The sequence below is a fragment of the Cardiocondyla obscurior genome, linkage group LG08, assembly GCF_019399895.1.
Source record: "Cardiocondyla obscurior isolate alpha-2009 linkage group LG08, Cobs3.1, whole genome shotgun sequence".
Classification (NCBI taxonomy): domain Eukaryota; kingdom Metazoa; phylum Arthropoda; class Insecta; order Hymenoptera; family Formicidae; genus Cardiocondyla; species Cardiocondyla obscurior.
In genome coordinates, this window is record NC_091871.1 from 1274203 (window position 1) to 1299733 (window position 25531).

The 25531-nt window shown below is 37.1% G+C and overlaps 5 protein-coding genes across 9 annotated transcripts in view; 1 reads left to right on the plus strand and 4 right to left on the minus strand.

Annotated features, from left to right (window-relative positions):
• Nucleotides 1-2875, minus strand: part of Ror (tyrosine-protein kinase transmembrane receptor Ror) — a 189272-nt gene extending 186397 nt beyond the window's left edge. The window contains exon 1 of the mRNA XM_070660548.1: nt 1962-2875. Within this exon, the coding sequence (XP_070516649.1) occupies nt 1962-2031 (70 nt within the window). The 5' untranslated portion in view covers nt 2032-2875. The remainder of the gene's footprint in view (nt 1-1961) is intronic.
• Nucleotides 2876-5147: 2272 nt separating this feature from the next.
• LOC139104851 (uncharacterized) lies at nt 5148-7135 on the minus strand. Its single transcript, XM_070660575.1, has 5 exons — nt 6710-7135; nt 5991-6372; nt 5748-5843; nt 5579-5654; nt 5148-5503 (listed from the first exon to the last, which is right to left on the minus strand). Exons 1-5 carry the CDS (start codon nt 6920-6922, stop codon nt 5320-5322), a joined length of 951 nt encoding a protein of 316 aa, XP_070516676.1. The 5' UTR covers nt 6923-7135; the 3' UTR covers nt 5148-5319.
• A 177-nt stretch (nt 7136-7312) lies between these two features.
• Nucleotides 7313-12283, minus strand: Spt5 (Transcription elongation factor subunit Spt5). The gene is made up of 12 exons (XM_070660551.1): nt 12088-12283; nt 11896-12013; nt 11464-11549; nt 11127-11382; nt 10816-11048; nt 10237-10735; nt 9791-10139; nt 9119-9708; nt 8674-9038; nt 8183-8584; nt 7858-8027; nt 7313-7742 (listed from the first exon to the last, which is right to left on the minus strand). Exons 1-12 carry the CDS (start codon nt 12101-12103, stop codon nt 7506-7508), a joined length of 3321 nt encoding a protein of 1106 aa, XP_070516652.1. The 5' UTR covers nt 12104-12283; the 3' UTR covers nt 7313-7505.
• Nucleotides 12284-12700: 417 nt separating this feature from the next.
• Pps (protein partner of snf) lies at nt 12701-24044 on the plus strand. Of its 5 annotated transcripts, none has more exons than XM_070660332.1 (16): nt 12701-13470; nt 13615-13750; nt 13842-14108; nt 14314-14564; nt 14652-14817; nt 14902-15201; nt 15291-15929; nt 16017-16460; nt 17126-17250; nt 17383-17696; nt 17836-18077; nt 18167-18610; nt 18715-18854; nt 19096-21675; nt 21905-22405; nt 22538-24044. In XM_070660332.1, the coding sequence occupies exons 2-16, from the start codon at nt 13624-13626 to the stop codon at nt 22757-22759; spliced, it is 6762 nt and encodes a 2253-aa protein (XP_070516433.1). In that variant the 5' UTR covers nt 12701-13470; nt 13615-13623; the 3' UTR covers nt 22760-24044. The 5 variants fall into 5 exon arrangements, with proteins under 5 accessions (XP_070516433.1, XP_070516430.1, XP_070516431.1 ...); XM_070660329.1 differs by having other exon boundaries at nt 12701-12937; nt 13232-13470; nt 21905-24044; XM_070660330.1 differs by having other exon boundaries at nt 12701-12937; nt 13244-13470; nt 21905-24044.
• Nucleotides 24045-24260: 216 nt separating this feature from the next.
• On the minus strand, nt 24261-25472 carry LOC139104709 (uncharacterized). The gene is made up of 3 exons (XM_070660364.1): nt 25126-25472; nt 24845-25031; nt 24261-24775 (listed from the first exon to the last, which is right to left on the minus strand). The coding sequence occupies exons 1-3, from the start codon at nt 25370-25372 to the stop codon at nt 24496-24498; spliced, it is 714 nt and encodes a 237-aa protein (XP_070516465.1). The 5' UTR covers nt 25373-25472; the 3' UTR covers nt 24261-24495.
• Nucleotides 25473-25531: the final 59 nt, after the last annotated feature.

Sequence of the window (25531 nt, forward strand, 5' to 3'; positions counted from 1 at the left end):
CGTGAGCGGTGACAAAAGAAAACGAGGGTGACTTACGAGTTTCCGCACCCTCTCCGGCGCAGCATCATCATCGCGATATTTCGTTGTGCCGTCACGCCTCGCGCTCGTTCCCTTTGAGCTCTAAATAACGTCCGATGGAGCCCTTAAACGCGGAGATGCGTCGCCGCGCATAATATCCGTTATTTACCGGCCAATAAAATCGCGCGTCGCGAAACTTGAGCGTGTAAATAACCGGCGATGGCAAGGGGGTGAAGAAAAGAAAGAAAAAAAAAAAAGAGAAAACGGTGACTCAATAATCTACGAATTTAGCGCGCATCGACGTTAGAAGAGTTTTATGAACAACCCCATCTCTAAATCCGCTCTATTCGAGCCGGAGAAATATCCGAGCTCGGACATAAAACCCGTTAATGGACCGGATTTATGAAGTATTGAAACCATAATTTAAATTTTAATATTCGTATGCGTCTGTGCTAGGAAGGTACCGCGTTGTGTTATGCAGAAGCCCACCCGATCACGTTGCGCTAATTTTATTAATTACCGCGATTCTTGGGGGAGGGGGCGGATGATAAGGCAGGAAAAAATTGATCCGGAATCTTGTCGCGGGATTCTCCTCTCGTGAGCTTAACCACCGATAAACGAAGAGCGTTGCCAGAGTGGGTGTCAGGGGAAAACGGTAAAAGTACATTAGACGGTAATTAAAAGCGAACCTATTACCCTGGTTAACGGGGCGTGAAATCGCTTTAAATCGTTTACAAATTACCAGTGTCTGCGAGCGTTAAAACGCCCAAGCTATTTACACGTACTGGGAAAAATCACGCGATAAACAATTTCGGGCAAACGATAACTCGACGTTTCGTTGCGGAGGGTGTGATTGAAGCGAATAAGCTCGCTCCGCCGCGAGCTGCCTCTTTGCCGTCGAAAAAAAATTTCACTTTAATTCGTTTGCCGATAATTCGACGTTTGTCATAGACTCCCGGCGACAAGGATCTTCGAATCGTCGCAATTCCTCGGTTAATAACCGCGAAAATTAATTCATTGATCGAAAGAATGCGAGTCTCGATTAATAATTTACGAGACGCGATATTAGAAATGCAAATTGCAAAGTTTTAACAAACTGCAGAATTGATCTTCGGAATAAATGTTAAAACGGCAATTAAATCGAACTGAATAATTTCGGGATAATTAATAATTTGACTCGTAGATGTTGCAAAATAATTCAGGCGCGATAAATTATTTTTTTGATAAATCGCTCATGGGAGAATTTGCGCGTAACGCGTACAACTGGGCGTATTTCGGACCGTTGTGATAAAGTTTGATATTTTACGACGGAAAAAAAGGTCCTCGCGGAGAGTTCGAGCGATTTGAAAAGCTCTCGTGAACTTTACTCGCACGAGCCAGTGGACCTGTCGCCACTTGTTGAATGTTTATGAAGAAGAACAGAAGTTGAAAGTACCCTCGAATCGTTTCGGCCAATCGCAAATTTCAAGTGGAGATTAAACGTTTGCTTTATCGTATGCCTCGAGAACCCTTCGATTAAGCCGCTGATAAAGCGGACGATGAAAGATTGCAAGAAAATAACAGCGTACTTGTATCGTTATTAACATTTTCCGTTGCGCCAGAAAGAAAATTGTTTAATTACTTAAATCGCTTATAAATACACGACATAGTCCACGAAATCAAAAAAAAATTGTCTCAGGTTTACACGTTAAAAAAGCCGATTACATTCGTCGAATATTTCAGCGTCTGTTCCTCAAAATGTTCACTTTACTCGAAGTTCAATCTTGAGAGGCTAACAAAAATAGGGGTTAGATATCGTGTAATCGTAACATGAGCGATTGCTCAGAAAAATGGTACATCGGTCAAGAATTATTTCAGGAATCGCGAATTGTTTGAATTATCAAGCAAGCTTTGCTGGCCCGTCAAGCGAATACTCCGAATATCAAAATGGCGTTGCCATTTACCTTTCAAGATGCCGGCGAAGAGAAGAAGGAAGAACAGGGTGCACAACTGGCGGCGATCCTTGCGTGCCATGTCGTCCCACAACGTCCCACAACGTCCCACGACGTCCCACGACGAGACGCACGGGACACACGAGACAATCCGCGAAAGTCAATTGTAATCACACGCGGACGCGAAGAAGCACAGGAATCCCGCCGCGGCACACATACTCGACGTAATCACAGTCCCCGGGATACGCGAGCGCGGCGTCAAACTCGCGAGGCGTCCGCAAGTTTTCAACTTTCAAAACGGAGTATGCGCGGCGCCGCCTGCACGGCCGGCTGGATATTTCGGCGTCCGCGATTCTGCGAGAGAGCGCGCACGGGTTTCTAGCGGCGAGCTAAAGCGATGAAGTAACTCACTCAGTCAAATGTTCTAGAAGATTTCGCGTTCCTGTCCGTCGTCACGATCCCACGGAACTTCCGGCCAAACGACGAAGCGCCACCGACGTTGAGTTGCACACGGGCTAGCTTCGCGCGGTCACGTGAACGGTGAAAGAGAACCGTTGATCCTTCGCGACTCCGGAGCACCGCTCTACGATAGAGCCGTCGCGCGTGACGACGATCGTTCATGCGGGTTGTCGCAAGTCGTGCATCACTGTCGTCACTGATTGATAGGCACCGGTCGTCACTGATTTGATGGGCACCGGACTCCGGATCAGCGGCGGCGGTTGTCGCACTCCCGAGATAGCGGGATGGTCAAGGGATGTCCATAGCTGTTCTTCACTAAGCGATCAAATGATTGCTCGTTCGAAGTAACTCGACAATCAAGTTCGCTCGATTTCGTTGCCCAAGAAGGCCTCGCGACGCGAATCACTCCCGGGATCTCTCCCGAAGAGAGGTGTCTTCGGTCCAAATAGGTGGAGGTGCCGCACGATACTGACCGAACTGCCGGCTGCCGGCCGGTTGCTAACTTCTCGCGCGGCTAACCGTCGTACGAGCTATTGCGCACGCGCAACGCGGAAGTGGAGGTGCCAGTAGTGGAGGTTTGCTCGTGCTATTCTCCCACTCTTACTTCCCCCCTTTTCCCCGCATCGTCTATCGTATGATCCGCGTTGCACTCTCCTTCATCTCGCTCGCAACAAGTTGCAGAACTGTACGCTCATGACCGCGAGAAAGAGGAAATGCGAACGAAGAAATGCATCAGGGGTGCGCTTTCGACGCGGCCGGCCGTAATGAAATTAGATTAATGGTCCGGCGCGAAGAGAAGAGGCCGGAAAACAATCTTCGCGTTTCTTTTAGCCACGTACACGATTACACGATTTAGAGTTCCGTAGAGTCTATCAAATTACACTTTTTATCGATACAAATGTTGGAAAGTTGAGCGATACATTTTAAAGATAAGCTAGCTAAACAATCGCTCCGCACCTTGCATTCTCGAAATTATTTTCTATTGTTCGTTCGTTATCTTGGCTTGACTATACTGTCGGAGAAGTGGTCGAGCCCTCGGAACTGTAGCAAACGCTGTGCTGCAATAAAAATTCATAATTGTACAAAGTCTGTATTAATATTTAAAGCAGTTGGCTATTTGTTAAAAGAATTTTAAATTTCGGTTTCTTAAAATCTACATTACATTAAAGATTCAGAATATATTAGGAGCTATATATAATTAAGTAATAAAAGAAATCATAATCGTCAATACCTTGAAAACAGTACGACTTCTGGTTATTCCTAATTGCGGGGCGGAGGTGGATTTACTGTATTTCTTTCTCCTGTTAATTAAATATTATAATGTAAAATACCAAATATTATAACGTAAATTTCATGATTAATTAACTACAAAAGCTATCTTATTGTCTTTAGTTGAGAAATATTATTTTCATACAAATAAAATGTAGCAAAAAAACATAATTAGCGTAACAGAACATGCTTACGGATAAATTCTGCTGCTATCACTGACGTCTCTGCTGCTGTAACTCATTGCAGCCAAACAACGTTCCTTGTTTGCGTGCTCCTGGCATCCCCCTGGGCATCGTCCAAACCTATCTCTCCACCATTCTTTCAATTTTTCAACCACACCCTTAGGCAATGCTTTCGAGGGGCATGTATCCTGTTGACAGTAATCTGCATTCTTGTACAGAAGTGCGAATCTAAAGAGAAAGAAAAAAATTATTAATTATAGAAGGCAAACAGACTAAATATCCAAAAAATTAAACGACTAGAGATTTAATTTAAAATACAGTAGATAAAAAATAGAAAGACAGAGAAATAACAAAAGTAATGCTTTAACTTACGGTGTAGCCTTCGATTCGCAGGGCGAACAGCCCTCGGAAGGCTTGGTGAGAAATTTGTAGCACACCAAGCTCAAGCCGACTAATAACCATAACATCAGTACGGATACTAGTGCTATAATTACGAGCTCCGTGGGTCCAAGTGCCGTTCTAATGTCGCCTGAAATTATATCACAATTTTTTGTCGTTTAATTATTCTTTGAGCCATTAGAAAGTAGTATTAAATTAAGGCGATAGACATGACGGCGAAAAATCACATTGTTTCATCTAATGAGAACAACCTACTTTCTCCTTTTCCTTTGTAAAGCGACGATGCACTCTCCACCTGAGTCGCATGTTCCGAATCCATTTTAGGCATGACTTGATAAGTACCACTCATTTTGCTTTTTATATCACCGCCGATATCTGAAACAAAAAGACTGTTATAAAATCATTTGTAAAAAGAAGTATTAATATTTGAAATGTAATTAAACTTACATATTTTTAATCAATTAATTTACTAATTATGTTCTCTCTATTTAAAAACTTTTAATACAGATAAAACACGATAAAAAAAAATTATAGAAAGGAAAATAGATTGAATTATTTTTATTCTCGAAACACGTCAAAGAGTTAATGTGGACATGCGTTTATATTTTACTCCTCTTGAAGATATACGGTGAAATCGCGCATGAATTTGCGAACAAGGTTAGAGAAATGTTGCAGTGGCTGCAGTTTCTTGGCTATACAAATTCTTAAACGGAATAGCATATCGGTCTCATTAATTCTCCAACGCGGCGAATTGCAACGAAAGATCGTCATGAAATATTTACCCGATTCTCGCAGGGTAGCCAGCACACGAAGGACACCACCAAATGCTGGATACCACTTCTCGTCGTCAAGGTGTCGCCGTACCTGAAATTCGAAAAACGTTATTCTCTGCTTTTCGTTTAAAATTAATCTTGAACAACTACATAAATAATTATAAAATAGAACTTTCTAAGAAATGAGAATAGATACGATTTTCCAAGTTTTAGAATATTCTTAATATTATTTTGCAATTATGTTTCTTAAATATCTTATATTTTATATTATCATATTTCATTGATAATCTACTCATGTACAGATTGTTGCAACCAGGCATAGAAGTCCTTGTTGAACTTTCGCAGCTGCGTTTTTGTGCTCGATCGCGAAGTAATGCATTTCACACTGGCAATATAATACTTCACAAGAACGAAAGCCGATTTTTCCGAGTACAATGATTGCAGGCTGTCGGTTTTAAAGGGCAACGCAATGCTAGACAAAGAATAAATAACGCGTTATAGGCGTGATCGGTGAAGCATTCTTATAATTCGTTTTTTGATAAACTACCTGTTAGGTTCTGCTTCATTATCGAGGAACGGGATGGGTATTACAACTTCGTTCGTCTTAGCATCATTGTCATAGTCTGAATTAAATAAAAATGTAGCAATAATTAATTTATATATATAGAACTAATAATTTTTTTTTTCTATGTATTTAAAATTAAATTTGTTCTTACCATCAAACACACGCCTCGAACGTCTTCGCTTCATCGCAGATCGTTTCTTTTTCTTAAACGTGAAGATCTGATGATCACTATTGTCACGTTCAGAAGCTGATTTTATTTATTAAACAAAAAAAATTAAATTATTAGATTAATTTTTTGCAATTCTAAATACATTGATGTAGCTTGTAATTAAATTTTTCAATATATTTTCCCAGACAATAAAAGATTTCGTTAAAAATAAACAACTGCACTTACATGTTGAATATGTGATAAGACCATTACAAGCAACCGACGTTTTTGGTGGTGTAATTACAATGGGGGGAATTCTGATATTCGTGAAATCTTGACTGGGCTTCGCCCAACCGGCTCCGTTAGTTCGAAGGAAAATCTTCAGCTCGTCGAAAAGCTCAAATAGCATTTTCGCATTACGATACTTGATGTTACCCGCGTAATATGAACGCTTCGTAATGGGAAGGATGTAAGCCTGCAAGTAACCTCCCAGAGTATCTGCCAGAGCTTTCAGCATCAGATGCTTCGTTTTGCCCACAGACAGCTGCCTTACACTCTCAAAACATATGTGGAAATAGTCCATGAGGTGTTCTATATATTGATCGTTCTGAGGATCGATGATATTCACCTGGCAGAAAGCAAAATCTTAAAAAGCTTCCTACGCATTTCTTAAAGCAGAGCACTTAATTCTTATTATTATAAACAAACAAAAAATTGTTGGTTTTTCAACATTCTTATTGCAGCTTGAAAATACCAATTATTTTATCAAGTTTTACTTTTAAACAACTTAAAAGGTGAAAAAATATGCATTAAAAATGTTAGATTATATATAAAATATTTTACATATAAACTAAAATTAGGTTAAAAAGAGGGGAATAAAACTTTTGTCACAACGACGAAATATTTGTTTGTTACAACTTGATTCCCGTTGACAGAGTTTTGCAGTATATTTTTGTTAACCTTACATCGGGTAGGATGTCTTGAAACGTTCTGCGACTACTAAGAAGAGTGTGCTCTTCACTTGTCCAGCATTGCTTGCCATAATTGCTTCTTTCGAACAAAACACTACCGGTTTTTTGACCGTGTTCGAAAGCCTTAACCTCGATGATCCTGTCACGAACGAAACAGCAAATACATTGAACATTTCGATTAGGATTATATTTGGAATAAAGGTACATAATTAAATGAGCTTCATGTACTTAAATAAACGCAGAAGTGTACATGATTAAACGAGTAGACATTTGATTATTAAATGACATGACATTTTTACTGAGCGCAACGAACCTTTTACTAAAAATGCAGCCCGCAGCCAATAAAAACGATAAGGAACATATATTCATGCTCCAAAACAAGATTTCCAAATGTTTAACCGCGCGTTCTTTTACGGGTTTCTTGAATATTTCTAACAAGCCTGTAATGACTCGTGGCCATTTTCTATCACGACTATCGCATCTCATCTCGCATCTATGCAAATTACTTCACGGGGTAACAGCAACAACTTCAGACATCGTTACTTCACGAATATTCGATAGTATATACATTTAATTACACAAATAAATAATCAATAATTCTGTAACAACCTGTATGACATTATAAATCTTATTATTAGGTTTACAGTTGTAAATTAATTTATATATAATGGAAAATTATTATACAGTTAAGCATAAAATAAAACGATATTAATCGTTATCATTAATGTTTCAACTTACTAAACAGTACAGCATTTTATCGTCACATTATTAACATATGCGAATAAAAAAATTACGGTGCTTTCATTTTACATAAGAACCGCAATTGTAAGAATTTTATTTCGTCCGTGTTGAGTTTTACAACGCCTTCTTGATTGTCGATCGAAAGTAAAGTGCCGACAGCCTCACGATCTTCACCTAGAATTACTTTGACTGGATCGCCGCGTGACGGTACCACAGGTTCCAATTGTTCGCACACTAGATTCACAACTCGGTCTTCGGTAGGTAGGTAAACAGTGCACATACCGCCCTATATATAAAAATAATTATGTTATTTTTGAAAAAATTAAATTAAAAAGATGTGAGGGTATATGTTCTACAATATTTTATTTTATATTTTATAAAATTGACACAGAATAACTTACCGAAATTCCTCGAATAATTGCTTGCTGTCCAGCAAGAGCTGGTTCGTCGTGAGAATCGCGAATGCGTACTTCAATATCCGTCGTATGCCATTCTGAGCTTCCCATAATACCAGAGCCAATATCCATTCCTGAACCAGGTGTTTGTGGATTATATGGGCTGCCTGGTGCTCCTGTAAGAAGTAAAATAATAATAAAAAAATAAAAATTAATTAATTAATTAATTAATTTACAATTTTCGTACTTATAATTATTACTTATACGTAACGCGATAAGAAAATAAAAATAAAAACCATAAAAATGTGGCTGTTATTTTCACATTACTTACCAGGTGTCATAGGACTATAACCCATTGGAGAAGGAGTTGCAAATGCTCCATGTGGGCTAGTAGTGTATCCCGTACCACTTGGAGACGGAGTAGCAACGTAGCCTGCTGGACTTGGACTGGCAGTGGCACTGCCGCCTGGACTGGGACTCGGTTGATACGAACTAAAGCTTTGTTCCGAGCCATACATAGTGCCTGGAGTTTGCGGAGTAAACGGCCCACCAGTAGGAGGATACCCAGGTGCATAACCGGGCGAACCACCTTCTTCCATACTATAGCTATCGAAATCATTTGTTCTAGCTGGTGTATTAGTAACTGATGGATCCCAAGCTCCAGATTGTCCTGGTGTTCGCGATCCATCGTGAGACGGCGTCATTGAACCATAATGAGGAGTGCGGGAACCGTCTATAACATTTAAATAAAAATTAATTAAATCTTTTCTATATCACATTTTTTACATTAAATATATGTATATAATAAGTATATATACTTACTGTCGTACATGGGCGTTTGAGAACCGTGCATCGGCGTCTTTGATCCGTCTCTCGCATACATTGGCGTTTGCCCTCCAGCTCCATAAGCGGGAGTTCTATTGTAACTGCTAAATCCACCATCCTTTGTCGGCACGCCGACGTTTGCTATGTGAGATCGATCGACGGAAATTGTCTGGCATGTAGAATGTAATTCCACTCGCGCTGTCGTCTCCGTTGCATCTTTTACGATACCCACATTTCCTTTATAAGGTCCTCCTGTTATTTTAATTGTAGTTCCAATTAATTCTCTGTCGCGTCTCGCACCACCGCCACCACGTCCTCTGCCTCTTCCGCCTCCGCCACCGCCTCGTCCGCCGAAACCACCTCTGTTGATTAAGGATTAATATATAAGTTTATATATAAACTTTGAAAAAATACATTAATAAAATAAAAATAATTAACTAACCCGCTGGGATGCATCGGAGAGGCAATTCTAGGTGACATAAATCCTGCCACTGGTGACATAGAATTAATAGAAGTGGTTTTATTTCCACCAGATAATTGTAAATGCCTGGTCTTGCATACAAATATTCCACCGTTGTCGACAAACATTCTCGAGTGTAAAAAGGCAAAACTTCTGTACAAATGTTTAATTTCACCACCTCGACCGGCATGCGGTCCATCGACCACTTTAACAATGTCTTTCTTCTGAATAGTATTCTGTTGAGAATCTAAAGCAACCGCGTTTCTATTTTCTCGTCGCTTCGTAAGACCTTGCGGTCGTGCTTCTACTACTTTGCCATGCATAGAAAGAACGTGAAAGTTTTCACGTTCTAGTCGGACGATAACACCAACTGTTTGTGCATCAAGCTGCACCAAATCGCCCCATTGAAATTGTCCTAAGCTATCGACGCCAGTCGCCATATCAGAGCATAATTGAAGATCCCTCGGCAAAACTTCAAGTTCATGCATTGATAGATCAGAAAATAAAACAACTCTATTTTGTTCAACGCGAACAATAAGGCCCGTATCACCCTCATATCTTCCTGCTACAACCTGCAGATTAATTAAAATAATATTGAAATGTTGTAAAGAGAAAGAAATCTTTTTTTTAATCAAACAATATCGTAAATTTTACCTTAACATGATCTCCTTGCGTAAAATATTTACGCAACTCCGAAGCTTGAAATTCCAAAGCTTCTTTAAGTTCTTCGTGTTTCGGCATTACCATAATCATGTTTCCATCTATAGAAACAATCTTTCCTTGTAGATTAATTAATTCACCCTCGCACACCTCTACGTTATCTCCGTTACTAAAGGAATGAGTCACAGTTTGATCTTCTTTTCCTGAAGTTCCAGTTCCTGGTGTACCGCTTAAATCTATTTCAACACCTTCTGGCGCTTCTTCAAATCTCTCTAATTCGGAAAGTGTAGGTTTCACACCCTCCGCAATAATAGCACTCGTAGTAAAATTTTTATAAAGAAAACTATAAAAAAACAAGAAATAATTTTAATTAATAAAAATAGTATATGTGAATGCGTAATATATATTGTAGTATATATGTATACATAATAAAAACGAACCCTTTACGACTGTATCTATTTCCTTCAAATATAAGAAAATCTCCGTCGCTAGTCACTTCGCCGCCAATAGCACGAATCGCTTCAGGATCGAACGGTTTTGCTGGCGGTCGTCTTTTCTTCTTACGTTTTAATGCTTCAGATTCACTTTGTGCTGTTCTCAATGCGCCACGTGGTCTAGTGTAATCAATTCTCGGAAGCAATTTCAAGTGAACTTGATTTTGTGCTAAATCAACGTAATCAACTTGAGCTATATCGTCTTTGTAAATGCCGCGTTTCAAACGGACCCATTGTTTAGCTTTTAAACCAGTCTGCTCTTTAACGACTCGCAGCACATCTGTCATTTCTTTAATTGGAACCATTTGTTGCTTCCATATACCCATTCTGAGATTTCCAACATTTTCAATAGCAGCTTTTACATGCGGCTGTTTATACGCTTCTATATAAATGTAACCCTTAACACCTTCTGGTGCTACAACGGATTTTATCTGAAGAGGTTCGTCTAAAAATTTAAGATAAAATTTAAAAATACGAAATATTAAATAATTTTAAATATTATTTTTTTAAATTTGTGTTTCTTACTTGAAAATTGATACGTAATAAATTTTCGCATCAGTAAAAGCACAGTAGCCTTTTCTTCTCCAATACGGCATTTCACCATCCACAAATTGGGATCTTTTACACCGGGTAGCAAAGTTTGCTGAGTAATTTCGTCACTCATTTCTTCGCCGCCATCGCCAAAACGACGAGCGGCAATCGATTCATCGGCATATTTTTTCCGAAGATACTCCTCTATCTCGTCCTCTTTTTGGGAACTGCAAAATTTGCAAATTAAATATTCCATTTTTTAAAATACAAAATTAATAAAATTAATTCAAATTTTTAATACTTACTCCCAAAGATTTGTACCTCTGCGCCGTCCTTCAATCTCACGGGCAGTAGGTCCCAATTCGTCCACTTCATTTCCCACAATACCAATTTCTTGGGCACCTTCTTCCCACTCATCATCATCCTCAACTTCATCATCTACTTCAGCTTCATCTATAATAAATCCACCAAATCTGTCTTTTTTCTTTTTTTTTCTTGGCCTATCATCATCTTCCTCATCTTCTTCCTCATCATATTCACTGCTATTGTCCAAATCTTCTCCTATAATCATAAAATATATAAACAATAAAACACTTTAAAATATTTTTATACAGATAATTAAAATTTTTCAATTTATTATACCTTCAGGTTCCTCTTCTAACTCTACAAGTTCTTCATCTCCTGATCTGGCTTCTTCTGCTTCATCTAGCTTATCTTTATCCTCTGAGCTGTAGGATAAACATTAAATTAAAAAAAGGCTCCATACATGGCAAAAAAATAAAGCTAACATACAAAAAAAAATTAATTAAACCAAATTTTTTTTTTATCTTTTTGCACATCTTATAAATAAAAAATAAATGTTAAATTTGTTCTTTCTAAGTTAATAATTATTCTGTCCATTGCATAATTATTTATAATAATCCAGCCTAGGTCCAGCAGAAAAATTGGTGAATCTGGCATATTCTTTTAATTTTGGCAGAATCTAGAAATATACGCGAATCAGATTCACCATTTTTATGACAGTCGTGAAGCAACTTTTCTGCTGGACCTACCCATTACTACTTCCGGACTTACCCAGATGGTGACCGGGAGCGCGATCGAGACGGACTCCTGGAGCCCGAGCTCCGTGAAGGGCTCCTGCTGCGAGAGACGCTGCGAGATCTTCCACCTATGCTCCCTGCGTCACTGGGACCTGGAATAAATCATATTGTGTACCTTTGCACGTTACATCTGGCCAAGATTAGCTTCTGTCAACGAGACGCCTACCTTCCGAATCAGACATCTCGAAATTCTTCGTATGCACCGGATTACGAGAAGAAAAATCGGAGTCGTCGAGCACGTAGAAATATACTGCGAATCAATACGAGTACGATAACTGATGAGACTGAGAAATAGGCCAAAACAACGTGGAGCAGCACGAAATAACGACCTGCAATGGCGTCGAACGCGAGCGTAAAGACGCAAACTACTCCATTACCGAGAACGCCGAGAACGACGAGAAGCTCGAAAACTGGAGAAGACGGTGGCGCCTCCGACGAAAATATGGAAGGTCGTGTTTTGCGCTTCTTTCGACACGCGCGCAAATATAACTGCAATTTTGTACAAAGCAGAACCTTCATATTCTTTCCAAATTAGGTTTTATTTTATATATGGAAGGGTGTAATAAGAAAAAAATAATAGAAAAAGAAAGATAAAGTAATGCGCTTTATTTGAACGTGTATGAAAGCGGAAGCGTGACATTTTCGCGTCACGTTACGTGATCTATGCCCCGGCCAGCCTGGCCCGGCCCATAAACATGATTGCCAACCGTGAATATAGATTTCAGCTAGTTGCGCAATGAGCAAAGCGCAACGAACGTACTGTACTGCACATACAACGTTATTGGTAGTGAAGCGCCAAGAGTGTGTGCGATACGTTTCGTCTATGCACCGCCGTGGCTGGCCATGTATTAAATCGTTGGCGCTGATTCGCAAACGGACGGTGCGATGAATCGTTGAAACGAATATCGTGAGTCGCCGAGCAGCGGGCTCTGTGCAAGGGAGCTATTTGTATCTTCATCGTCGTCGTCGTCGAGAGCTCGTTAGCAGCGGGCGAGTCGACAAAGAGTGGATAACGGGTAAGCCTGCAAGGACAACGGCGTTTGCGGCGGCGACGACGTCGCGCTACTCCGCAGGCTAAACAAAATGGCCGTCCACTCGGCGGCATTCGGCGATATCGTTGTTTACTCCGTTTACTTGTTGGCGAGAGTTTCCGCGAGGCGCGGCACGGCGCGTCGCGCTTATTGATTCCCTCGTTCGCGTTATCAATCTCACCCGCCCGGCGGTACACACGACGTCGCGTCCCGGTATTTTTATGCGCCTAATATCAGCCTCGCTTATTTTCTTCCTTTTTTTTATACGCAAATGAACAGTAATCGTTGCAGTGCCTGGGTGATCGTCACCGTTGAGTTTAGCCGAAACGGCTTTTGACGCGCGTTTTATGCATCGGGAAGACATACGACGAAGATTTTACCAATTGATACCAGGATCGAATACTTCGGACATATTTTAGAGGAATTTCTTGCCGAAGCGTCCAAGTGACTATAACCTTAGTGGTTTTCGTAGGATTTAGGACCGACTGTTACAACATTTCAGTAACATTGCTTGTCAGGTAAGCGGATTTAATTTTGTCTTTTTTTTTAATATATATATAAATAATGATATGTAAGACGTTATCCGTCGGGCGATCCTCAAAAAGTCGAAATAAATACTGCCGAATTTAAATTTGAGATACAAGTAATTATTGTAATTACAGGTGAACAGAATGTCTAACTCTTATGTTGTTGAGCCACAGGAAAGCAATTCTCCAAAGAAGGATGATACATTAATTATCGTAGTAAATGACGACGGCATAATATCTGTCGATCAAACAACTCTACAAAATCTAATAAGTAAGCGAATTAATAAAATATTTTGTGAAAAAATTGGATTAGATAAGTAATGTTTGATATTTAATTTTTTTTTTCTGATATTTTATTTCAGTGAATCAATCGAGTGCTAATGTTAGTGTAGTAAGGTTAGGACAAGCTGACACAGACACTGAAAATGGAGATATAACGTTGACAGTAGATCCACCAACATTTGATCATTCTACAGCAAATTTGGTAAGCGCTAATGCCAGCAGTGACCCTGGTGGGTTGGTAGATCCTTTTATGGAGATGGAACCGGAAGAGCTGGAAAGATTAGAAACAGCTCTGCAAAGTGAAGAAGCAAAGCAGATACTTGGAGAAAATGTTACTGCAATGCTTGGTACTTTATATATTATTTGTTTTTATTAAAAATTTTTTACCTTTTTATTTAAGACAGCCTAACAATGGTATAAACAAATATTTTGATTATATTAGCAAATTTGCAGAATTTTATTAATATGAATATGTGGAAAACTTAAAATATCACAATGTCAATTTTTATTTAATACATACATGCAGCTTTTTTATGTACTAATTCTTTTTAGATATGTTATCAGTAGAAGAACAGCATAATACAATGCGGTATAATATACAGCTGGACCATTGTTATACAAGCAGATTGTCACCTAGTGATCCAATACCGAGAGATCCTTTGCCAATTGGTGATGATTTTTCTGAAATTAGTGACATACAGTATATACATCAGCCGTCTTTTCGTACATCTGTTGTATCGCCATCTGTTAATGACATGGACAATGCTGGAATTAAAAATAAAAATATTGTAAAAAATATTAATGTAATTATTATATTATATATCTACAGTAAATTAAAATTTTTTCGTTATGTGTAATTAATAATGGCATATTTAATTAACGTTTCATAGATCTTACAAAGCAAACAATTAAATAGACCGATACGTAAAGCAACTGTATCTACACCTACAAGTGTGACTGGATCTTCTAGAACTAACATCGTTGTGACTCCTAAATTGTCAGGACAACATTCAGTGTCGAGAAATGTAGCAAGTGTTCAACAAGGAACAACTAAAGGTTTTTTTTTTTATTATTACTAAGTACTATATTATCTATTTTTAGAATATTAAGAACAATTTATCAATCTAATTATATTCACAGTACAAACCAAAAATAACGGGGAAGAAGAAAATGACGATGAAAACACAGAATCTTCAGAGTCTTCAGAATCGGAATCAGACGATAATGATAGCGATTCAGATTTTGGTCCTCGCGGTTCTAAAAGAAATAACGTTAGGGCTCGAGGAGGACGAAAAGGTCTTACTACAAGAGGTGGTAGTATGACGGCTGGTCGAAGGAGAGGTCAAAAACATTTGGATTTGGAACAAGTACGACGATTAGATATGGAGATGGCTGCTGCTGTTAATGCAATGAAGACCCCTGATAAAGATGATAAATTGGGTAAGAAATTAGTACATAATTGCTAGTATATATGATTAATTTTATATATACTTATTTAAAGAAAATAATTTAATATTTTTAATTATTAGAACGATTTAATCCTACTAAAAATAAGAGACAAATCAAAACACTCGGTGGAAAAAAGAAGGAAGAATCACAGCTTACCGAAAACTCTCCATCTGTGCTGCAAGAATCACCAGTATATGAGAAACCATTACAAACAACAAATCAAGTGAAAGCAAATTTAATTAATGCCAACATGAATAAGGGTGACATGATACTAACCAAGCTTAGTCAAGGAAGAAGCAATCAAAAAGTTACTTTTGTTCCTAAACAAGTAAAGCCAAATGAACTGAAAAATATCGAACTTAAAAAAACCGTGTTAGTTTCAAAAGAAAAATTTGTAAATCAACCCGGTACAAAATTTTTCACGACCAAAGATGGAAAATTAATACAAATACCAATGACATCCAAAACAATAAATTCGAACACACAAGTTTATCCAATAAAGACGATATTGACGCAACAATCTTCGTCACAACAATCTGTGATACAACAAAATTTAAGTCAAGGTTCGCAACAATCGAAATCTATTTTACCAATTGGTACACCGGTAAAAATCAAATCAAATGATATAAAGAGAGAAAAAAGAAAATCTGACACCACCATAGAATCAATTTCAAAAGAAGAAAATACTACAAAATCTGTAGAATCTAAAACATTAGATAGTTAGTATTTTTTTACTTTATTGTCCGATAAAGAATTAATAAAGGTAATTTACATAATGTTAAGTTATGTTTGACATATTTTTACAGGTGCAAAAAAACCTAAAAGAGATACTCGGAAGGCTCCGGGATATGTGGCTGATACTTTAGGACCTGCGCTTTTTTCAACACCGGATATAATTCGGCGCGTAGGTTCAAATAGTGACGGAAAAGTCACAGATAGTCCCGTAACTTCACCTACAACTCCACCTGCACCTCTCACGGCAGTAACATCCACGCCTGGATCGTCGACGAGTTCTATTTCGACGGCCGTTTCGTTGAATATTGGCATCTCTGCTGGTTCAAACACAGTACAGAGCACATCTAATTTTGCTAATAAAAAGACAATACTTAATACTTCTGAACAATCTATTGAACCTGAATCGCAATTAAATTTCAATCAAAGTAACAATATAACACTAGGAACTGAAAATGAACAAAAATCGGAAAGCAAAACACCATTGACTGAAGAGTTGCAACCATCGTTAGGTACAGGTAAAATTAAATAAATTTTATCTAGAAGGTTTTTAAAATATTGTTTTCTAAATGTTAATTAATGTATCATTTTATTCATAAGTAGTTTTTACTTAAAAACTTACTTATTACTATTTATACTTCGCAATGTAAAATTTCTTTTTGTACAATTCTCTATTTTCTTTTATAATTTATTTTTATGAAATAATACATAATGCTACATCTTAATAAATATATTTTAACACATTTCGTTCTTTCGTTGAATTCCTTTATTTGGTCGTATTATAATTTTATAATTATTAAAAGCATTTTACAATTTTTATACTGTTTAAACATATATTGCATAGTGCATTACTGTATATAAAACTTATATTTTACATTGCCGTTGTGCGTATTTTTAGTATAAAACACTTTTTATTACAGATAATTTTATAGATAATTAAAAAGAAACTTATTTAATATATTATACTATTTTATATTCGAAGATATGTTTCTGAAAGTAATATATTTTATTATTAATTTGTATTTCTGACGATAAAAATCGATATATGTGTTTTTATATATATATATATATGTACATGTAACAAATGTATCCTGTATTTATAATATAGATTTACTTTCTTTCTCTCTTTTTCTTAAAAATTACATTATAAGAAGTATTAAAAGCATTTTATGCATTTGTTTAGATGGGATTGAAGGGGAAGAACATTTACTGGCAACTTTAGAAATGGAAGCCAGCAAACATGAAGAAGAGTTGCTTGCTGAAGCATTATTGTTACAAGAAGAACTTGGAGTTGATTTAGCTGAGCATGTAAGTATCATTTATCGAACAACAATGTATATATATTTTTTTTTTTTTTTAATAGAAATATTAAGATATTCGACAGAGTTGAAATAAAAATAATTAAAATGTTATTCTTAATAAATTTTTTATGCGTTGCAGTCTGCGCTAGGTGATCCCAAGGCACGTGTAATACCGGAGCCATCGACATCGGACAGTATGCTTATGCCAGCGGTAATACCCGAAGAAGACTCTAAACCGGCAGAGACAGATTCAACAACACAAATGAATATCTCAAAAGAACCAAACAAAAAGGTTTTGAAAGACGGCAAGGAAACAATTCAAATTATTCGGGGTAATCGCGTAATTAAATTACCACCTATTGAAGCACCTGCTACGAGGAGTAAACGATTACAAGCAAAAACTGACATACCACAGATGGATTCCGAACCACCGAAAAAAATTGAAAAGCTTGCGTAAGTACAGTAAACTAATAAATAAAAAATTTTGATTAATTACAAGTGACATAAATATAATAACAAATTTTAAGATAAAAAATGTTTATATGGTAACGTTTGAATAATGTTATCTGATAATATTTTAACGTCAACACAGTCAGGTATCAATTCAACAACTACCACAAAATAAAGATGAAGAATTCAGAACGGAACAAGTATTGAATGAAGAGGAAGATGAAGACGACGAAGGCGATGAGGACGATAATTCAGATTCCGAAGATGATCCTGATCGGTTATGGTGTATCTGCAAACGGCCACATAATAATCGATTTATGATATGCTGTGACGTTTGCGAAGATTGGTTCCATGGAAAATGTGTACACGTTAGCAAAGCAATGGGTCAGTCTTGCATTTAAGTTTAAGTTAAATTAAAAAAAAATATTAATTTTACTTTTGCGTTACAACTACTTGTTTTGTGCTAATAACAGGCCAACAAATGGAAGAGAAGGGCATAGAGTGGGTTTGTCCGAATTGTCTACGAAAAAAAGCTGAGGAAGACAAATCTAAAACAAATGTGCAATCGCTATCTACAAAGCAAAAATTAAAACTTGAGTCAGTAAACGAGACTTTATTATTGCAAGGTACATCATCGAAAGAAATATCTCCGTCGGGTTCTTCCAACGACCACGGAGGTGCTCCAGTTTCTGGCACAATGCAGTGTGTTGTTTGTAAAAAGGAAGCTAGAAACTCCAGTATTTATTGTTCAGATGCATGTATTCTTGCCCACGCTCAGGAAACTTTAACCAAAGAAAAACCTGTGCTATCGAAAACAAATATAAAATCTACAAAACTACCTGCCACAGATATTATGAAGACAAAAGCTGAGGCTAGAGTAATAGTTTTTGACAGAAAAACTGGTCAAGTTCTTACAGGTAATTAGATTATATTTAATTAATGTTAAATATTATTTTAATTTAAGCATAATGCAAGCGTGACACATATGCATTCGTGACATATATATAAATTATTATTATAGGTGCAGATGCTCCTTTAAGATCCAATTTACGAACGTGGTTAAAAGATAATCCAAGTTTTGAAATAGTTGAAGCTAACAATATTAATACACTTCAAATAGGCGGAAAGCTGGTCACACAAATTCAAACATCTGGAAAAACTGTATGTATTTTATAAAATTTTTATCTACTTTTTCGAATTAACCCCTTGAGTGCACAATACTCGCGGCTTATGCGGTCCGTACGGACGGCGCGCGGCTGGCGCTGAGCGCAAATTTGCGTTCACAGTATATCGATAGATTTCGCTGGACGCATATATGCGCCCATAGCACTAAAAGGGTTAAAAATATATATATATACTTTTTAAAATTTAAAAAAAAATATAAATTATAAATTTTTTTCAGGGAAAAATTACGCAACTATCACCAGTTAAAGTACAAACTGTGCCCAAGATGATCTATACGAAATTAGTTGGACCAAAACAGACACTTTTAACGTCCAACAAAAAATTTACAATAATTTCGACCATGCAACCACAACCAAGCACATCAGGTAATAGACCGATTCAACCTAAACAATCGACAAGTGCTATAACACTAGGAAAAAGCCCTTTGTTACCAAAACCATCGAAGAGCGGTATGCAGGTGCAGTTTAAAACTCAAATTGCAAGCTCGTCGAAGCAAACTCCAGTTAAGAAACTAGAAACAAAGCCATCACCTCAACAGAAACAAACTAAATTAACACCAGTAAAAAAGCCAGAAACAGAACCTATACGAGTAAATATCCGAAAAACGCTAACGGAGTTACTTTCCACTCGTATAAAGGCAACGGAAGATCTGAAACTAACCGACGACGAAATCTCTGATTTAGCTTTCAATATAGAACTCGAAATGTATAAGTATTTTAAGGACACTGGTTCTAAATACAAAGCGAAATACAGGAGTTTAGTATTTAACATAAAAGACACGAAAAATCTAACCTTATTTAGAAAAATCGCGGATTACTCATTAACACCGGATGCAGTGGTACGATTAAGTCCAGATGAGATGGCCAGTCAAGAATTAGCCGAGTGGCGCGAAAAGGAAACGAAACATCAGTTGGAAATGATAAAAAAGAATGAATTGGATTTGATGGCCCAAGCCAAATCGATAGTCGTGAAAACTCACAAAGGTGAACAGATAATCGAAAATGATGGTGGAATTGATCACGTTGATCCTAAAACGCCTGTGCAGGATATCGTTTCCGCATTAAATAACGGTGACAGCATAAGTTCCACAATCGATGATTTAGAAAAAGATAGGAATAAAGATGATAAAGGACAGATGGAAACTAAAAAATTCAAAAATACTGACGAACGAAAGAAAAAGGATAAAGAGCGAGGTAGAGAGCGCGACAAATCAAAAAGTAAGGATCGACGAGAAAGAAGTCGCAGCCGGCATCGTCATAATCGCGATCGCGATCGTAGCAAGACTCGAGACAAGAGCAAGGAGCAAAAATCAAATAGGAATAAAGAGGGCAAATGCGAGAAAGACAGAGAACGAGAAAAAGATAAAGATCGAGATCGCAATAAAGATCGAGACAAGGCGAGCAGAAAAGAGAGTAGAGAGAGAGATCGACAGAGAGAAAGAGAGAGAGATAGGCATAAGAGTAACGATGGTCGTTCGAGAAATCATAGCGAGAGTAGAGATTCCAAAGATGTCGATAAACAAGAAGAAGAACGTAAAAGAGAAACGGAAAAGAAAAAAGAAGTCTCGCCATTTAACGAAAAACCGATAGAAGATCGTCTCTGGCGGCACATAGAAGACGAGGCGACAACGAACACTATCGATGGAAATGATTCTGATTTGTCGGATAGAGAACCTAGTTCTACCGTCACGATCAAGACTCCCGATATAAACGAAGAAATTGAAAGAGATAAAGAGCCAGTAACAGACAAGGAAACGTCGGCAAAGGGTGTTTCTCAAACCGTCTGGCGCGGTTTTGTTAACATGGTTGATGTCGCCAAATTTTTCATAACCGCGCAGGAAGTCAGTGGCAACGCTAAAACTCTTATGGATGATTTACCAGATACTGTCGACGTTGTTGGTAGAATCAGCCACCAGACCGTTTGGGATTATATTTCAAAGATGAAAAAAAGTGGCTCGAAAGAGATTTTAGTTATCAGATTAACGGCTGCTAACGACGAAGAGAAGATTCCGTACATAACTTTATATAGCTATCTGAATAGCAGAAGCCGTTTGGGTGTTGTAGGTAATGTTTCTAAAAATATTAAAGATTTTTACATAATGCCATTTTCGTGTCAAAGTACTATACCGTCGGTCTTGATGCCACTCAGCGGACCTGGATTTGAGCAACATCGACCACATTTACTTCTCGGCATTATAGTTCGTAATAAAAAGAAACGATTATCGATTGTACCGCCAATATCTTTAAAAACATCGAAAACGTCCACGTCCGACAGAAGTTACACTCCACCGTTGATCAATGTGTCTAAAGAAAAAAATTTGTCGCCATCACCATCATCGTCTCCTATGCTGTACAAAGCTACTGCTGTAGATGCTACGAAAGAGAAAGCGGCAGCAGTCGTGACACAGTTAACTTTGGAATCTTTGAACAAGGCGCATATAGGTATGTCGCGTGGTGTCTTAGATACTGCGACAATATGCAAAATTGTACCAGAATTGTCATCAAAGATTGATCTGACTTCGTCGCCTGGTAAAGCCATAGACGATGACGGAGATGAGCCGTACAGTCCTGGTGATATTGATGACGATGACGATGATGACGATATAAACGATCTGCAGGCCACTGACAGCACTACGGCTCTCTTATCTTCGACGAATAAAAATCCTACGGAATTACAAAGGAAGATGGAAGAGCTGAATCGTCAGATTGAGGAGCAGAAGCAACAAATCGAGGAACAGAAGCAACAAATACAGAGTATTAGCTCGTCGTTTCTCGATGAAGGAACTCCCACATTACCGGTAAGAATCTTTATTAAACTCACTTCTTGTAATTTTAATTGTACTTATCGTATTAATATTATTTATTATAGTATTTTTAGACATATATTTAATTTTAAATTTGAAAATAAATTTAAAGTATATCATTAAAATAAGTATATCATTTAAAATAAAATTTAAAGTATATCGTTAAATAATATCTTTACAGAAAATTTATTAAACTTATTTTTTATTTTTTTTATTATTTAAGGGTTTGGGACTGGACCCTCCCACTGAAGACGGCGAAGAAACGTATAGTCCATCAAATGCGCGTTCTTTCACGCCTCCACCACCCATTTCCAAATTTGCACAGCCTATCCTCGATAAAGTTTCGGATATCACCATACCACCGAATTTACAGGAAATTTTGGCGAATGTAAAGCGGCAGGAATCTTCTAAAGTGGATCCTTATCTTCCGTCTAAGCCTAGCGCGTCATTTCTACCCACGCTTTACCCAAATACGGAAAGATATTCGCCTTTATCCTCTTCCCGAATCGGTCAATCGGATCAGAAAATATCGCCGGAAGTTCCGAAAGAAAGTAAAAGTACATTAAGCACTTTGAGCGACTTAGATCTGATCCGAAAGGCCGAAGAAGAATTAGCTGCAGTCGCGGCGGCATCCTCCACGCTGCCGGCAACCTCCTCTTCTTCCTCATCCTTATCGTCGGCGTCATCATCTTTGCTCGTCTTAACGCCGCCACCAGTCGCCTCTGTAAGTGATACACCAACATCGCCACCGTCGCTCCCGCCAATTTCACTTCCCGTGGAATCTGCATTGGAAGCGAATAAATCGTACAAATCAAGTCCTTCAGATACATTCAAAAAGTGTTTTACTTCTGAACAGCCGAAGCCACCTGGACTTGAAGACGAAGATTTTCCTACTTTCTCATCAACTCCGTCAACTGCAGATATCTCGAAAATGGCTGGTGCATCCCACTCGAAACTCTCACCCAAAAGCGACATTGTGCTGAACGTCAAGCGGAAGTTAAACGACAACGGTAATTCATCGTCACCTACTAGATTACCAAGGACAAAATCACGCTGGGGTCAAAGATCGTCCGAGTAATGTAATGTAATAGTGCCGCTTTTTGCGGTATGGTGACCTTCCGATATTTAGAGATATACTTTTTATGTACGTTATTCTAAATATTTGTCGTGTATAAAGTGAAAAGGTGTTTCTTTTGTGCAAAAGAAGAAAGATTGATCGAATGAAACGATAAATTATTAAGGGAGCCTTGCTGTAATTTGTAACATAAACCGTATAAGGCGTTATATCTTTCATTTTTTGACACGTGCGCATTAACGAGAGTGTAATCTCGTATAAGATAAATGAAAAAAGAAAATATGTTTTGCGAGATTGCTAGTGTATGAAAGAGAATAAGAGTGACAGTGTGAGTAAGATTCTAAATGTGAAACTTAGCGTAATAATAACAGATCATCGTATGCATTTCCGTAAGTGTTTGTTAAAATAAAGTTGAGAAAGACACTGTATATTTTCAGTGAATATCGACTGTAGAAATGCAGTGAAATGCAGACAAGGTTTGGTTACTACCGAAAATGCTTACATTTTTAGGGGGAGGAGGAAAAGAAAGAAACAGTACGATGCAATAACGTGCGTTTCGCTGACTAAAAATTTGTCCCCAAGGAAACGTGGCCGATTGTACCCTTCTGTAATCCTCAATCATCAGATTCTATCACTCATACTGGTCACAAGAACGATATCTCCATAAACTTACCTATGAGAAGAAAAAGCGTATCTCTTCCACAACCTTATATGCTTATTGATTACGTTTCTCACATCAACGAGAGGGACGTAGAATTTTAAAAGGTATTCAAATAAGTCTAATATATGTAATTCATTTATATAGACAGTAGCATTACGTAAACGCGAGACCAACTCCATTGACGATGTATTTACTATTATCTGCAATTTATTCATCGTAAGTGAATCATGATTGTATATAAACTTGACGCACTTACGGTGGCGGATATCATCGATAAAAACATACTATTCATGTAAATATCAAAGCGAATAAGTAAATGAAACGTTACAACTGTAATCGCGTCGCCCTCGCGTACGACATAAAACACCGGTATCTATGCGCGCTGGGTGCGGGATGTTCTATGGTAAGTGGCCCCTTTTTATTTAGGGAACTAAAAACTCCACACAGCATTACATTACACAGAGATTAATAAACTTGCCATTAACGTCCCTGTAATATGAAAATGATCGTTTAAGGTCATTCCATTAACTTATTAAAGTTTTAGTAATCTTATGCACAATTATTTCACTTTTTGCATATGCTAAAAAAATATATATTAGTATTTCAATAAACATACTTGGTATAACATTTTGATTCAACATTTCTTTAAGATGATATATCTTTTTTATTCAGTCTTTAGAATAAATAATTTTCTTTACTTTGTTTATAAAGTAATCTTGTGTAAAACACATTTAGCGCTTTCTTTTTTTACATTTTTAAGGTTTTTTTTTTTCTGCGAGAATAAAATACAAAAGCTAATTTTACCTTTATGTAATTATATTCGATTACTGTATCTTACTTATTTAATCATTAAGTTTATATCAATATAAAGGGGAATATATAAATAAGATTTCGACTTTTTAGCTTTAATTATATAATTTTCATTATTAAAAATTACGCAGAATTTGTAACTTAGAAATGGCTTATGTAATAATAAATAACAAATAAATGCATAAATTTAATTATAAAATGTTTTAATAACAATATTTTGTAATATTTATGTAAGTATTATAAACAGTATAATATAATTACGTGATTTTTATCCGAATATCGATTTAAGAAGTTCGGTCCTATCTTCCGCATGTGGTTTCGTTTTTCGGCTTACTATCTCATTATCGGTATCTCTTTGCTTAACTTTGGGTAATTCAAAAGCGGTCTTTTCCCCTTGATCGTGTTTTTTACGCAACTTTTTACTTCTGTCTACATTATACGAGAAAAAGTTAACCTCTCTTTTAGCTTGTGCTATTTCTGTTAAAAGCCTTTGTTTATGAACTGCACGTTCGTATGCTAAACGTTCACTCAAGTGAATCCACTTAAACCTTTAAATAATAAAAATGATATCAGTCAATGAATATTGGTCAATATCAAATAAATAAATTTTTTTTTACCTAGGTAAATACTTTATATTCCATATATCATCATAAAACTTGCTTCTTTTCCTTGTGGATATTTGAGTATTGTTTAACGTTTCTGCCACAAATTTCGCTACTTTTTTACTTTCAAATTCTATCCATCCTTCAGTAAAGTGCTTGATTGCTTTCTTCAGCTTCTTCTTGTATTTTGTGGATTGCGCCTCTACATTAAAATATTTTAACATTTTAATGGTAATTTAAATTAAATTATAATTTATAATAAATAATGTAACAAACCATAAAAATGTAAGACCAACCATTGTCAGCTGGTTGCAGATAAACTCGGCCCAATTTACCGTAAGCAGAAAGCATCTCCCGAATCATTACGATATTCATATATCTTGGAATAGTCGACAAATAGATTATTCCCCTTTTAGCCTTTTTATTACATTTTGTAACCTCTATATCAGTGGTACTTTCTTCATTCTGAGTAAACTCATTTTTTACATTACAATTAATCGTATCATGGTCCTCGTTACTCTCGCTCGCGCTTTTTTCACTCATTTTTTTAAGAGTTGTACAAGAAACGTCTTCACTTAACAAGAGTTAATGCATCCACAACAAAATTATGAAACTGCATCTTATAAAAACGTGGTATAGTAAACTAGCACCATCTAGAGATGTAATCTTTTAATCTTTTGTGCGGAAATGTGATCGATTATT